The 15,216-nt window shown below is 37.2% G+C and overlaps 1 protein-coding gene across 3 annotated transcripts in view; it reads right to left on the bottom strand.

Annotated features, from left to right (window-relative positions):
• The window catches only part of LOC145662571 (rho GTPase-activating protein 32-like), a 659,017-nt gene that overhangs the window by 295,200 nt on the left and 348,601 nt on the right, over positions 1-15,216 (bottom strand). Inside the window, exon 1 of one of the 3 annotated variants that reach the window (XM_081728259.1) lies at positions 8,044-9,105. The exons of the other annotated variants lie outside the window; for them this stretch is intronic. Within the exon in view, the coding sequence (XP_081584385.1) occupies positions 8,044-8,132 (89 nt within the window). The 5' untranslated portion in view covers positions 8,133-9,105. Of the gene's footprint in view, positions 1-8,043; positions 9,106-15,216 lie in introns of those variants that run through there. 3 annotated transcript variants of the gene reach the window in all.

The raw sequence follows: 15,216 nt of genomic DNA, 5'->3' as shown, positions 1-15,216 counted from the left end.
TTTCTCGACTTACATCCGAAACAAATTGTCCTCCATTTGAACTCGAAACCGGGACTAATTTTCCACAAATGCGATACGTCTGCCGACTCACTCACGAAGGACTCCTGATACGTTGTACTCATCTTTACATACTTTTAATATAATTGTCTAATTGTCAAGTCATCTGAGGACAAAAAGATAAACAGTTGCACAAGTGAAACCATTATCCAGAATTACATATGGACAATTTCAAAATACTGCAGAGTACAGAACTAATTAACTCCAAGTTAGTTCACTACGACTTTCATTTGTCCAAGTTAAAGAAATACGACAACTTAATTTGCATATCAGTAAGAAAAGTGAATAAAGATACGAATTATTTGAGTTCACTTTGGCTCTAACCCATCTATATATTAAAATGCTAGGTATATATGTTTGTCTCCAAAGAAAAGTTTATATGTTTGTCTCCAATCCTTTCGACAATGAAATCTCAAAAACTACAAGTGCTAGAAACGTAGTTTTCACGGGTCGATTCAAAATTTTGTGTCGATTGTCCAGTTCTAATTGAATATTTAAAAAAGATGACCATTATTTCTTTATTACATTTTTAGGGGTATACTGGAAGTATTGAAACTTTAAAAAAGCATCATATCCTACGAATTATACATTCCAACACCATAAAGTTGTATATAGGGGCTGTATATCCTTCAGGCTTTTGTTTCATGACCAAATGATAATGAAAAGCAAAAGGCGATTTCTCCAGTCTAAGATGAATCTTTGGTGTTTGGAGTGTTTTGCCCAATGAACAGTGTATATAATGAATTTGGTCATTACATACTGCATATAAGAAAAAAGAAAACACTGATCATACATGAATTAGAAACTCCAACCAGAAGTAAAGCTCCTTCGTGGCTAAGCGGTTAGTGTGCCTTTCGCGTGGGAGACACGGATTCGATTCCCGACGGAGCTCATGTGGTTCGGATTCCACATTAATCAGTAGGTCCCGTCTCATATAGCCTCGCTGCTGAAAGAGACCTTAAACTCAAAATCAACTCAACTCCGACTGGAAGTGGGCTCAAATCTTGCAAACGGTGTGAGATATTGAAAAAATAATAGAAAAAAACTCTCCTTTATTGAAGGGGACGCGGTGGCTCAGTGGCAGAGCGTTCACCTCCGGTGCTTGGGATCCCTGGTTCGATCCCAGCTCGTGCCGTGTGGACTTCGTAGTGGGCAAACACCGTGCTCGTGGGTTTCCTCGGGGTTTTCCCGTTTCTTCCCACTTTCTTCATTCCACCCTTTCATTCATTTCTCACAATCACCGTCTCCTTTAGCCTCACCGACATAACCGTGGGACGTAAAGATTTCATTTCGTTTTTCCTCTCCTTTATTCATTTTCACCAAGATTTTACGAACACTTACACTTTTACAAACATTTTTCGTCTTTTGGTTTAAACCAGCCAACCCTGAACAAAACACAGCAGAATTTTAAACTTTATTTGATTGAGAGCTGTCTTACTTTCCTATCCCAATCCTGAATATAATATACTGATGTCCATTTTTAAAAAAAGCAGCCTAATTTTCTCGAAAAGGTCTCTGGTAACTTTATTTATATTTCGTAATTTAATAATATGACCCTACTTTACAACATTTTGCACATAAGCCGCTATCATTTTAGACTAAAGTACAACAAAAGAATAATTCCGCCAACACTGAGAGTCGAACCCAAGCCGCCCAACCACACGCTTTACTGACTAAACCATAACCGTTCTAAAATTCATGGAAAGTAAAAAATGAGTAGATATAATTAGAAAATAAAACGGTCAGTGTAGCAGCTTTATTTCTGTATCTGAAACACAATGTCTAATGGAAAGAAACGCACACCATTCTGTGCAAGCTAAGAACTAACACATTGTCGTGATACAATTTTTGTCACGAATAGAAAGTTCTTATTTTGTTATTTGTCATTTTTATGTCCTGTGCTCGTTTCATGCCAAAAACAATTACAAACAGGAGAAAAGTTTGAGACGACATTTTTTACTTTTACGTATAAGATGATGGTTTTAGTTTTTCTTGTAGTACATGAAAAGGAAGGCATTTCCATGGTATCTATACAAAAAATCTAATCGTGATCCACGTTTGATTTGATAAGGAGGGAAAAGTTTGAAAAACGAATACCGGAGTGACAAACCTTACTGTTATTCTGTAGCTCTAACTATGTATTCCTTTGGATTTCTATACTAAATACCTAATAGTAGCGAATCACTTTAAGATCTGAATGCTATTGGCAATACACACTACAAATGTTTTAACACTTGACTACCTTAATGCATCCTTTGACTACAGGCCTCTGTTCAATGTATTACTCCAACATTAATTGATATGGCAGAAGAATAACTTTGAATTTGAGGATCTTTCTCAATTAAACGAAATGTACTCAAAATTGTACTTTCCAAATATAAATTGCGCAAGACGTACAGTATGTTGCTATGCAGGAGAGATCTATGAGACATTTATTGGAACTGGGTCAACTGAATTATAGCTGATCGATACCAGGCACACATTAATTTATGCCTCTATTTTTGTGCGAAATGATAGCGGGGTCAAACTGTGGAAGATGTACAATGTGAAAGAGTCTTATATGCAGGGAAAATATGGGTTGTTACAGTCCTTCCCTCCCCCACAAAAAATCAATTTTACATTACATAAAATTGCAATTCAAGTAATTTTAAATTCTTTTTAATACCATTTGCTTTTAGGCAATAGGCCTATTTCATTCTGAACTTTTTTCCAAGCCATCCCTCACAGCCTCCGTGTTGGCGACATAAAGCAAAACCACACATTTCTTGAAGAATGTGATTGCATTATTCAACAAAAACACAAACCATATTTTAACGCTTAGTGGTAGAGTAGAGCGTTCGTTCACCTCTGGTGCATAGAGTCCCGGGTTCAATCCTAGCTCCCGCCAAGTGAACTTTTCGAGGGACAAACACCGTGTGCGTGGGTTCCTCGGGGTTCACCCGTTTCCTTCCACTTTCTTCATTCCACAATTTCATTCATTTCTCATCATCACCGTCTCCTTTAGCCTAGCCGGCATAATCGTGGGACGTAAAAATCAAAGCTTTCATTTCATTACATATTTTAATCGATTTTCAGAGTGCTGACCTACATTTAATCAATCTCATAATAAGCGATAAGTTAGCACCATCATCTGGTTGTCTTCCTGAACATGGAGGCATGTGATAGTTCTCTTAATGAACTATTCATAAATCAAGAAATATAGTCTTAACAAACCAATGTGACAAATACGATGGTGATTTATTTCCATTAATTTATGAAACACTTTTGCTGGAGAAAAATGTTTTTGATTCTGAAAAATACAAGGAGTGAAAAAGAATTGTTTACTCTATGAAAGTACATCGCTTGTGCAACGTTAAAGAAAGTGATATGAAAATAAATTAAGTGGGTGTGTAAATGGCCTTTAAGGAATAGGTTGAAATTACTTTGGGAACGCTGATTTGCTTCAGAAGCGTGAGTGAAAGCGCTCCCCTGTTTTCTGCGAACATTGCCTCCTTAGAGTATTTGCACACGTCCCCGGCAATGCCGGATCCGGCACCGACAATGCCGGAACCGGAACCGGGGCTACTTTGCACACGCAGCCGGCAAAACCGGAGCCGGACCCGGCAATGTCGGTGCTGGCGCTGCTTTGCACACACATCCCGGTAATGCCGGTGCCGAAAGGTAGTTTGAGTTTGAACGTGAAGGAGAGAACATGAGTCCGTTTTATACATTATATGAAAAGCTGCGTACATATGATTCGAAATTTTTTTATTCATTACTTTCGCATGTCTAAACAAACGTTCGATTTCTTAGTACAACGAATTAGTAATCATATTCAGCGCTGTTCAGTTTTTTTTTTTTTTTTTTTTTTTTTTTTTTGCAAGAGCCGTGTAATATTACAGACTGACTTGAATAAATGGAAGGGTCGTTCAATATCTGAGAAATAGCTCAATGCAAAGAACAAGGTTAATTGTATTACGTCAATCAAGTGACGTAGGAGCATTAACGTCTAAATCCCCAAATATCTTTTCTTAGTACACAAAGGTATATTTGCTCTTTGTGTGTGTGGATGTGTGCGCACGAGGTATATGGCCTTCTTTTGGTTTCTTTCTCTTTTTTTCACTTTTGTTGCCATAATTTTAACATCTATATAAATTTCTCAAAATTGAAACATGCTGAGATCAAGCTATTTAAAATAATAATAATAATAATAATAATAATAATAATAATAATAATAATAATAATAATAATAATAATAATAATAATAATCTCTACAAAGGCAACATTGCGGCTGCCTATTCACTCAGTATACAATCGTTCTATGGAACAAATACCAGACAAGACAGAGTACATATTTTTATTATGATCTATAAGGTAAAACAGTATGCAACCACAAGAATAGAAATTTTCTTGTTCTGTTTGTGCATTTTCAGTTCTTTCTGTAGCTGTGTTGTAGTTTTTATTTACTTTAATTTTATTTACAACCTTTGTTATGCTTGAAAATGCCTACTTCTACGATTATGATGGATATTTATACCGTACATACTGGCTTGCATAATTAACAGGATAAGCACTGGACAACTATCCTAGATTCATAATTTCTTCGTATCTCCATTTTGTTCATTTCCGCCAAGTTGATTTTTTTAAAAATTATGACTTCATATATGCTAAGACATATTCTCTATCAAAACGAATCCAACGACCCGTTTGTTTAAATCGTTTAAATAAGTTTCAGCTGTAGAAGATAACAAATTAATATACATACATACATGTGTGAAACTCACTTTACGCGTTGCCGTAAGATCCGAATTTCCCTTGCTGAGAATTTATGTAAATAGCAAGCCACTATATTTGTGGTACCTCACAGCCATTTTTATTATTTCATTCTTCATTATATATTCATATGATGTGAAAAAAAGAAAATAACAAAAAACCTGAAGTAAACAAAAAATCCAAATACAGGAAAAGAAACAAGAATACACAACGCCTTGCCACTCATTCACTGTAACTAGATTGAAGAAACCTATCAACAAGCCGGCTCCGTCTTTGCCGGCTGCGTGTGCATCTACGCATAATAAAACATTGCCGCCGACAAAACCGGAGCCGGAGCCGGCACCGACATGTCGGCGGCTAGTCCGGCTGCATTTGCCGGAGCCGGGAGTTCCACCGGCTTTTTTGCCGGGTCGGAAAGCGTGTGCCAGCTACCATTTGATTACATTGCCGCCGACTCCATCGCCGGCATTGTCGGAACCGGATCCGGCATTGCCGGGGACGTGTGCAAACGCTGTTACAGTTTCCACGAAGCTCTAACAGAACACTGTTTGTGTATAAATTTTATTTATTTATTTATTTATTTTTACAGCTACACAGTCCTCTTTTGGCTGTATTTCGTTATCATCATCTACATAGATTTCTCTGCAGACTTTCTTTCAGAATATGATGCGATCTTTTAGAACATTTTTATTTAAATCTGTACTCAGTTCACATACTTCCGATCAGGATCAGTTAGAATTGATATCATTGAGCAGAAGTAAAACTTAGTATTTTGTATCCTGTTTTCGAATTTCATACAATAGCTTTAGTTGGTACTAGACCCCTACTTATAGGTGTTATCTCCTTTAGTGTTAGGAGTATGTGTGTCATCATTAGTAAAGGACGTTTTTTTTTTTTTTTTCCACACCATGAAAATTCGTTTTCCTCAATGTCACCATTAGGGAACGACGTACTTCTGGGCGCATAATAAAAATTCGTTTTCCTCTATGTCACCATTAGGGAACGACGTAATTTGTGACACACTATAAAAATTCGTTTCACTCGATGTCACCATTAGGGAACGAGTACTTTCTGGCGCACCATAAAAATTCGTTTTCTTCGAAAATTACGCATGAAAATTTATCCCTATGCGTGACATTTTGTTAATAACGATATGATATATAAATTATTGCACAATATTAAACTTTTAGCATTCATCAATTTTCAAATTTACCTTTTTAATCAACTATATACTATGTCTTGCTAGTGACATAATGAGAAATTTGATGAGGGTAGAGTTGAGTATCTGTTTAATCTTTGCTTTTCATGGAGCATAAATTTCTTGATTTTTTCTACAACTATGCATGAGGATTTACTCTCAACCATACCATTTTGTTCAGCTCAATGAGATCAATCAGTATATGTCTCATATTTGGACTTTTTTTCTATTAACCAATAATATTTTAGAATTAACAAATAAGCAGGTTTCAAAAGTTCTAAATCCGCCAAACACAGGTTTTGCATAGGGGTACCGGTACTTCACTCCTAATTCCCAACCTACTCCTTTGTTCTAGCTCCTCAATTTCCTGTTTTACATGTACCTTTTTCATACACAGGGAAAAAGGAACTTATCACCCTATCCTAAAATCATAGTGTTCAATGCCTAGGATATCGGGCTCTTTCATGGCTAAGCGGTTGGCATATGCGCCTCTGGCGTGGGAGATCCGGGTTCGATTCCCGGCGGGAGCTCATGTGGTTCGGATTCCACGTTAATCAGTAGGTCTCGTCTCGTATATCCTCGCTGCTGAAAGAGACGTTAAACTCAAAATTAACTCAATCAACGCCTAGGATATCGTCGTAGTGGTCATATCTGTTGATATTCGAGTACGCAGGCTGGAAACTACCTGGTATGTCAGAGTTAGACAAGATATCGACTATATCTCACGCAAAATGAACACGACCTTGGCTAATTTGTCTTTCCCTTTTTTATATTTCTTATAATCATTTTCGTCATTCACACCTATGATATAAATCTTTTGTTATGAAATATATGATGTTGCTTAGTAAACATTTTGTTGCAGGATTTTTGCTCACATAGAACATGTCACGTTGAGCATAAAAGCGAGAATCAGCCAATAAGAAAAAAGTAAAGTGACGGAAATGAAACAATTGTTATAATTTCAATAATGTTGCCTTATAACCTGTGATTACTTCTCAAAACATTAATAAACAAATTTGAAATATCTTTCTCTACATAGCCTATTATCCTGAGCCATCTGACAATTTTATTCGTTAAAAAAGTGGAGATTCTGTTCCACAAAAGATATTAACGAAAATTTGATCAAATCTTTAATATCCAACGGGGTTTTAAGATAAAGAAGACAGATGATTAATCAAAGTGAATTATTAATGAAAGATTTGATGGAATGAACATGTGGGAGGTAATGGAACACAATATTATCTTCCACAAACTTACATGACCTAAAATCAAAGAAGAGAGTGCTCCACTGCTTCATATTTTCCTTGCTTTTTTTAACGAACTAGAAACACTTGTAGACATTATTTCTTATATTGAATAGATAAAGATGCATAGTAGGAAAGATAACTGAATATATGAACATTTAACGGGATAGGCCTATAATGCATAAGCATCACATTTTCACCGACTTTAATCCTGATTTTGGGCTCAAGAAAATAAATTGAAACAAAAATGATATTATCTTCCTCGTTTTTTCTTACGTTTCGGGACTTTATGTCTTTCAGATTTCGTTTCTTCAGTATTTTTCCACGCTTTTCGCAGACGGTGGTCCAGCAGCAGATGAAAGAAATCTTTCCCCAAGTAAAGTTAAAAGCGTTCCACTTCTCACATAATTAGCTTATTTCATATTAAATTTAAGTATGGCGGATTGCTGATGAGTTTCATAAGACGGATAGTCAATAGCTAAATACAGCCGAACGATAATAATACAATATTAATAATAATAATAGAAACAGAACAGTCATTTTTCATATTGAATTTCGAGAGTTGCATTCATATTGTATTTCAACTCCCAGATAACAATTTTTTGTGAAGCCGCGTCTATAATAGCAATTATTCCCAATAACTGAACTTCCGAAAAATGAGGAGGTCTATGTAACACATTTTAAGTCTAGATACTAATTAATTTTTACACAGGGTTGTCACACTTCTCAAGGAATTACACAAATACCAAATATCAGACATAGTTTATACAAAATGAAAAAAAAAAAACTTACCTTACTGTGTGATACCGAGAGCCACGTCTCTGCTTTCGTTGTTTGGTGCGTTTGAGGAATGCCAAGTCTAAGCTATGAGACCGGAACATGATGATTCATAAAACTGTATTTCTGAACTTTTTTTAAAACCATACACACAAACTTGACAACACCCGAACTTTCTCACTAAAATATTCACGCAGATTTTGAAAAATATTATTCATACATAAGAGAAACCATGCCGCTAGCACACGATCACATCACATACCACCAAAATTCAGATACACACTCTTCACACACGCACGCACAACTAAGAAGCCGGGCGATGCGATGAAACTTCTTTCATCAACATGCAAGCTGACTTACGAACTTTTCACATATCGTCATGATGAAGTAGTTGATGATCACTCACTCCTTCTCTTCGTTCGTCTGCATGCATCATCACAGAGTAACTGGCAATGACGTTGTGCGGTAAAGGAATGGGATTTTCAATAACACACACACACAAGGAGAAAAAGAAAAAACTCAACCACGTTCAGCAACCTATTTAAGGCAACGACTTCTTCCGCTCGGGCTTCTCTTCTCTCGCCATGAATACACAAAAACTTCCCTTCAACATGTATGACACAGAACAGCTCTTTCCAAGATTGGTAGGCCTGATATACTGTCACGTGGAAAACAGATGAGATTTTCGTTACTGCCAAGCTCTTTGAACTTCCTTTACTTCTCCCTGACTGAGGGAAGATTGTCTTTCAGTGTCAACTCTTCGACGAACTGTGTTATAAGCAAATGAAAGGCACAACGAAAAATAAACAGGTATCACTTGCGCTTTCTTGTCACAAAAGAAAATGTTCTCAGTTTCTCACTATTGTAATTTCTCCGGCTCCGCCAAGTTCAAAGCTACCAAGGAATGACATAAATCTGCAGACCAGACCAAACACAATAAAACCGCTGTACAAAATTACTGCTGCTGGTTATAAAAATCGGCGAGCAAAGCACTCAAGGTAATCTAGGTCAGTGTCTAACGTGGCGGCTAGCTACCTGAGAGCTTCTTGCACTCACTCACACACTCCTCCAGTCTTTCTAAACGCCCATTGCTAACTAAAATGACCCGAAGCTTCATGCCCGCAGCTTTAGCACAGAGTTGCCAACCATTATGAGAAACATACTCCTAATGTGTACAGCAAAAACGTGTTCCACTTAGATACTTCTTACAAATGAGGACGTTAACAAAACGTGAAAGTTGTAATTAGCAAGATTGTTTTTATTTAGATGCTGGAAGGATGGAGTTTGCCAAAATAATTTATGCATTTTTTTAAAGAATATAAGTAAGTTTATATGGTGCAATGAACTCAAAATTTCCACTTTCTAATCGCTTGGTATAGGCTTCATAATTCGAATCTCAAGTTCGATTATCCAAACCGCGGTTCTTTTTAATTTTTAGCAACAACATTTCAGGATCGGTGTTATTGTACAAGTTTTTCATATCGATTGGCTTTATTTTTGGTAATAATAATAATAATAATAATAATAATAATAATACAATTTGTACGAAATATCGGGAGACACGCGCTCACCTCTGATGTAAGTGGACCTTGGTTCAATTCCAGGTCTTGTGAGTTTGTGGGAGACAACATCGTGCCCGTGGGTTTTCTCGAGGCTCTTCCGTTTCTTCTCCATATTATCATTCTAACAACTGTTTCATAATCGCTGACTTCCAATAATCATCCGTCTCTTTTAGTTTAAAGGGCTTATTTTTAAAAAATCATACAAAATACTGATAATTTAAAAAAAGAAAAATAAATCAAATGTCCGAATTATAGACCTGTAAGCCATAAAATTTCACATTCTGATTTTGATATCGATTATTGAAAGTACAGGGAGTATATCCAAGGAGTTGCCTATTTACAAGAATAATTTGAGTACCCTATTTACAAGAATAAAGATTACCACAAAATACCGTACACTGATTAACATGAAATCCGAAGCACATGAGCTCACGTCGGGAATCGAACTCCCACACCAAAGGCGCGTACGTTCACCGCTTTGCCGCCAAGGAACTCGAAATATTGTACACGTAAAGGGTCCCATAATGTTCGCAAATGTTAACTAGCCCTCTTTGCTAGCATATGTGCGTTTGGGCACGTGGCACCGGATCGATTCCCGGTGGAAGAACATTCAAAAATTTGAATGCATTACGGTAGCTCTCATTCCACCTTGCCGATCCACGTCTCATATAGTCTCGGTGCCAAAAAAAGGGGGGATACTACACATCAGTAAATAAATAAAAAAGAAGAATGGTAGATCTGCGAAAAATTGATCGCCTTTTTAGTAGGAAGACAGGAACTGGGATAGACTAACTTTATTGAAAAACACATTTCTTGGATTTTTGGATTCATTTTAAAGAAAACAAAATGAACTTAATACTATGTCAATAACAGTCAGTAATAAGACACTACAGTAAAATATATAAAGTTGGCCAACTTCGTATCTAATCACAACTCCTAGATACTCTTGCCTGTAATAACTGCTTTGGAATCTAGGATAAATTACGAGTTCGGATTATGAATGCGACACATACAAGAAATAAGTAGTTTACAGTTTCATTAAACAAATATTCATTTTCACACGTCAATTACAATTTCTTGACTGGTTGGTTGGGTTAGATTGATCTAAGCTTAACGCCCCTTTCAGCAATGAGGCTATATAAGACCAGCTTAACGTGGGATCCGAACCACAATAGCTCTCGGCGGAAATTGAACCCGGGTCTCCCACGCCAAAGGTGCGTACGCTAACCGCTTAGCCAGTAGGATCCTCTGGTTTGGTTAGAGTCCATCGTCTGTTTCAGTACCGAGGCTGTATGAGAGGTGAATATACAGCTTAACGTAGGACCCGAATCACATGAGCTCTCGCCAGAAATCGAAGCAATGTGTCGAACCATATAGCCACGAAGGGGCTGTGTTATTTCTGTGGCACAAGGCAAAATTCTTTTCAGGAAGTTACGATCTTTGACAGAGATGAAGATCAGTCGTACTAAGATATCTGATTGGCTGGGTGAATATCAGGAATCAAACTTGGAGCCACATGTCAACATGTGAGTGGGATTTCTTAGGCCGGACCTTTATTGAACAGAGGTTTGAGCATCCGAGCCAAGGTTCAGCACTGTGAGCAGTCCAACGAAACCTCATACCCCATATTCACTCGAACACGTGATAAACAAAGGCATGGGGGTTGTGAATGAGACACACAGTCAATGTACTCAGGCCTTGACCTCGGCATTCTCTCCTGCTTCCTTCTGCCTCAGTTTGACTGGCCTTCCTCTGATTAATATGCGTCACGCCTTAGATTTAAATGGACCACATAACATAAAAGAGCGAATAACAAAATCAATCAGATCACATTACCCACAGAAAAGAACTGCTAAGAGATTCCAACTCCTCCATAACTATAAGGTAGTTGGCACCTATGATTCTATTTCTTGCATTATTTACAGCGTTGCCATTCACGATTTCAACTTGGCAGTGCTTTGAAACCTGCTACAAGCATAGCAATTAGCTTTGACAGTTACCGTGCAAATGAACCAGGCATTGCAGTGAGCAACATCACCGCAGAACATGTCATTTCACGTCACTCACGTAGAAAACTTTTTCAACCGACCACAACCACAAAAAAAGAGAGGGGAGAGCCCTACATAAAAACCTGGCAACAATGATTATAGTGGAACACAAACACAAAAAAAGAAAGAAAATAAGCAATAATAAAATGGAAAGAAAGTTTGAGAAGCTGAGAGAGAAAAAGAGCAAAAGAGAAAACTCAACAAATCGTATATCACTTCACGGTTTTAAACTTTTGACAATGACCGACATGGAAGTAAAAATTATTGGCTGTACCCAAGCAACTAACCAAGCCAAAAGGGTTACGAACGACTACATTTTTCAAGGTTAAGAACGCAGGCACGGAAATAAACAAAGGAACGCGGAAATGAACTAAAAAAAAAAAAGTCGGCAGGGGAGAGCCAAAAAAGGAACAGTAGCTGAATACATAGTGCCCATCATTTTTTCTCCTCTCTCTCTCACACACACATAAATACGGATTCACTGCAGAAAGTGCAATGGAAAAAATCAATTTGATTTTCGTTTTTAGCTTTTCTACAAAACATGAAATGTTGAGAGTTAGGGTAGACCTTTTCCAGTTTTTATTTTATTTTATCTGTTATTTAATTTTGTTTATTTATTTTTAACATTGGAATCAAGAGCTAATAGGTATATGTTGCCAGAAAGAAAGCACTGGTTGAATGAATTCACCAGTATCAGTCCCCAGTCTGGGAATACTCTTTAAAAAAAAAAAAAAAAAAAAAGTTATATCATTTAGGAATCTATAAAAAACAGTCTACTATGAACATACTAAACTTTTACGAATGAAACGTTATCAAGACTACTCTTGAATTTCGGTCGCCACCTAAGAAGGGCAACATTTTTTATTTTTATTTTTATAATTACATCTCTAAACTTGTAAATGGAACATTTACTCCATTTTCTAGAAAGCCTAATGGGTAAGACCAAACGGTAACTTGCAGCTTTAATAAAAGACTGACACAACTCAGAATAATTTTGTCAGGAGATCAAGTTGAAGACTGGTGGACGAAAGACAACTGCTTCCTGGGGAAAACGATGTATACTTCCACCTTTGATGTTTTTACATAAAACTCTCCTTGACTTAAGGATCAATTTCAACACCATATGTTAATTAGGCTCATTTTATTGATTTGCCTTCTTTTCTATTAAAATTACGATATTTAACATAAAACTTTAACTGGGAGTGTCGGGTATTCAACTCCAGCATATCTCAAAGATGACAAAGCATTCCATAAATTGACATTCCGACAAGAATTAAACAAATCAGAGGTGTTTTAAAATAGTTTAGCACTAAATTTCTCTCAGACATTTTGAAACTTTGCACTTTTTAATTCAGCCTCTATTTTCCAAGGACTAGCGGTCCTCTCTTCTATTTTCAAGATGGCTACAGCATCTGCTGCATGAGAATATATGATGTTCCTACACAATTATGTAGAAGTTTATACTAGTTCATATTACTGAAATGCTTTTATCCTTACTTGCTAACAGCTTCGTGGTAGAGCGTTCACCTCCGGTGCTTGGGGTCCCTGGTTCGATCCCAGCTCGCGCCATGTGGACTTTGTGGTGGACAAACACCGTGCTCGTGGGTTTTCTCGGGGTTCTCCCGTTTCCTCCCACTTTCTTCATTCCACCATTTCACTCATTTCTCATTATCACCGTCTCCTTTAGCCTAACCGGCATAACCGTGGGACGTTAAAGATTTTTTTTTTTTCTAACAGCTTCATCTACCCCTTACCTCAAGTCTCCTGAACACATCCCAGAGTATTTCTGTAAGAAATGCAATTGGGCTACCTCACGATGACTTCCAATTTATTCTTCATGGATAATTTTAGGAAAATGGGAACGAAACAAGCACAATTAATCAAATTTGTTTGTTTGAAGTTTAAGGTTGCTTTTCAGCGTTACTACTACGTAAGGTGCAGATCCTCAGTTTAACGCACGGCACATAAAACATGTGCTTCAACCGGAGATCAAACCAGATATAACGAAATTTGACAACCTATGATGCTACTATACAATTATCCTGTTTATCTTCTTCTGCCCTACTCAAAGAGGTTTTCCAAGAGGCTTTCCAAATAACACCATACATCCAGCGAATATTGCCTTGCAATTAGTTGCCCACAACAAGACAAGAAAATTCTCGTCTCGTCTCGTCTCGAAAACGAGATTATAACTTAGACGAGATTTTTTTTTTTTAATTCGAGACAAGGCGCGATGTTTCTTGAGACACGTGGGTAACAATATTTAACCCAAATCTTACTTCGAAAACAGTTTCAGCGTTACATGATTCATAGTATAAAAACCATAAATGGATAAACTGATTGTACGAAAACAATAAAGTGTATGGGTCATTCCATGTCAAATCACCTAGAACACTGTGCTTCAATGTCTCAGATTGGGGCCGCGGTGGCTCAGTAGTAGAGCGTTCACCTCTGGTGTTTGGGGTCCTGGGTTCAAACCCTGCTCCCGCCAAGTGAACTTTGTGGTGGACAACCACCGTGTGCGTGGGTTTTCTCGGAGTTCTCCCACTTTCTTCATTCCACCATTTCATTCATCTCTAATTATCACCGTCTCCTTTAGCCTAACCGGCATAACCGTGGGACGTAAAACTCAACAATTTCATTTCATTTTCAATGTATCAGATTCTCTTTAAAAAATTTCATACTCTTAAAAAAATTTGAAACCTCTAAAAAATTGTTATGGAAGTACCGCAGGATTCTGAAACACGAATATTTTTATAGGGCACATACTAGTTACTAAGTGAATTCCTGACCCGACTATGGTAAGTCCCATAGTTTTGGAGCTATGAACGTTTAAAGTTCATTTTTTCAATTTTTCGGCAGCCTATAACTGAAAGGAAGCATTTGTGCACCCACGTCCCAGGGTGTCCCAGGAGGAAGGGGCAATATTTTGGGAAATGGTAGTATGGGTGATTCTAAGCAAAAAAGTTCATATGAACATAGGTACTAATCTCATCGGTTTGAGAGCTACAGGTTGTGAACCATTTTTTACTTTATATTATTGCTCACCCTGTAGTTATTCTACAGAGGTGGTATAGAGCACATTTGAAAGGTGATGAAATGATCTTTCCAATAATATGCAATATGTGGCAGTGGTTTCTTTGGAAGAAAAGTTATTGAGGGATAGTTTGGAATCAGTGTTGCCATCCAATTTCTTTAAATAACATTAACTTTCTAAAATTCCCCTCAATAGCTTCCCTTCCGAAGACAACACTGCCACATGCTGCATACCATTGGAAAGGTCATTCCATCACCTTTCAAATCCGCATCTTACATCTATAAAGTAGTTGCAGGGTGAACAATACGCAACGAAGTCAAAAATTATTCACAAACTGTAGCTCTCAAACCGTTGAGATTAGGACCTATGTTTATATGAACTTTTTTGCTTATAATCACTCATACTACCATTCCCCAAAATATTGCCCCTTCTTGTTGGGACATCCTGTATATAGGGTGCAACAAAGTCCCGTTACCCCTTTATAAATGCTAATTTTTATGCTAATGTAAGGTTTCCCTTTGTTTCTGAGTGTGTGAACGTA

The sequence above is a fragment of the Thermobia domestica genome, chromosome 10 (genome assembly GCF_964235325.1).
Source record: "Thermobia domestica chromosome 10, izTheDome1.hap1.1, whole genome shotgun sequence".
In the NCBI taxonomy this organism is placed as follows: domain Eukaryota; kingdom Metazoa; phylum Arthropoda; class Insecta; order Zygentoma; family Lepismatidae; genus Thermobia; species Thermobia domestica.
The sequence above is the reverse complement of the archived record's forward strand: the minus strand, read 5'-3'. Positions and strand labels throughout refer to the sequence as shown.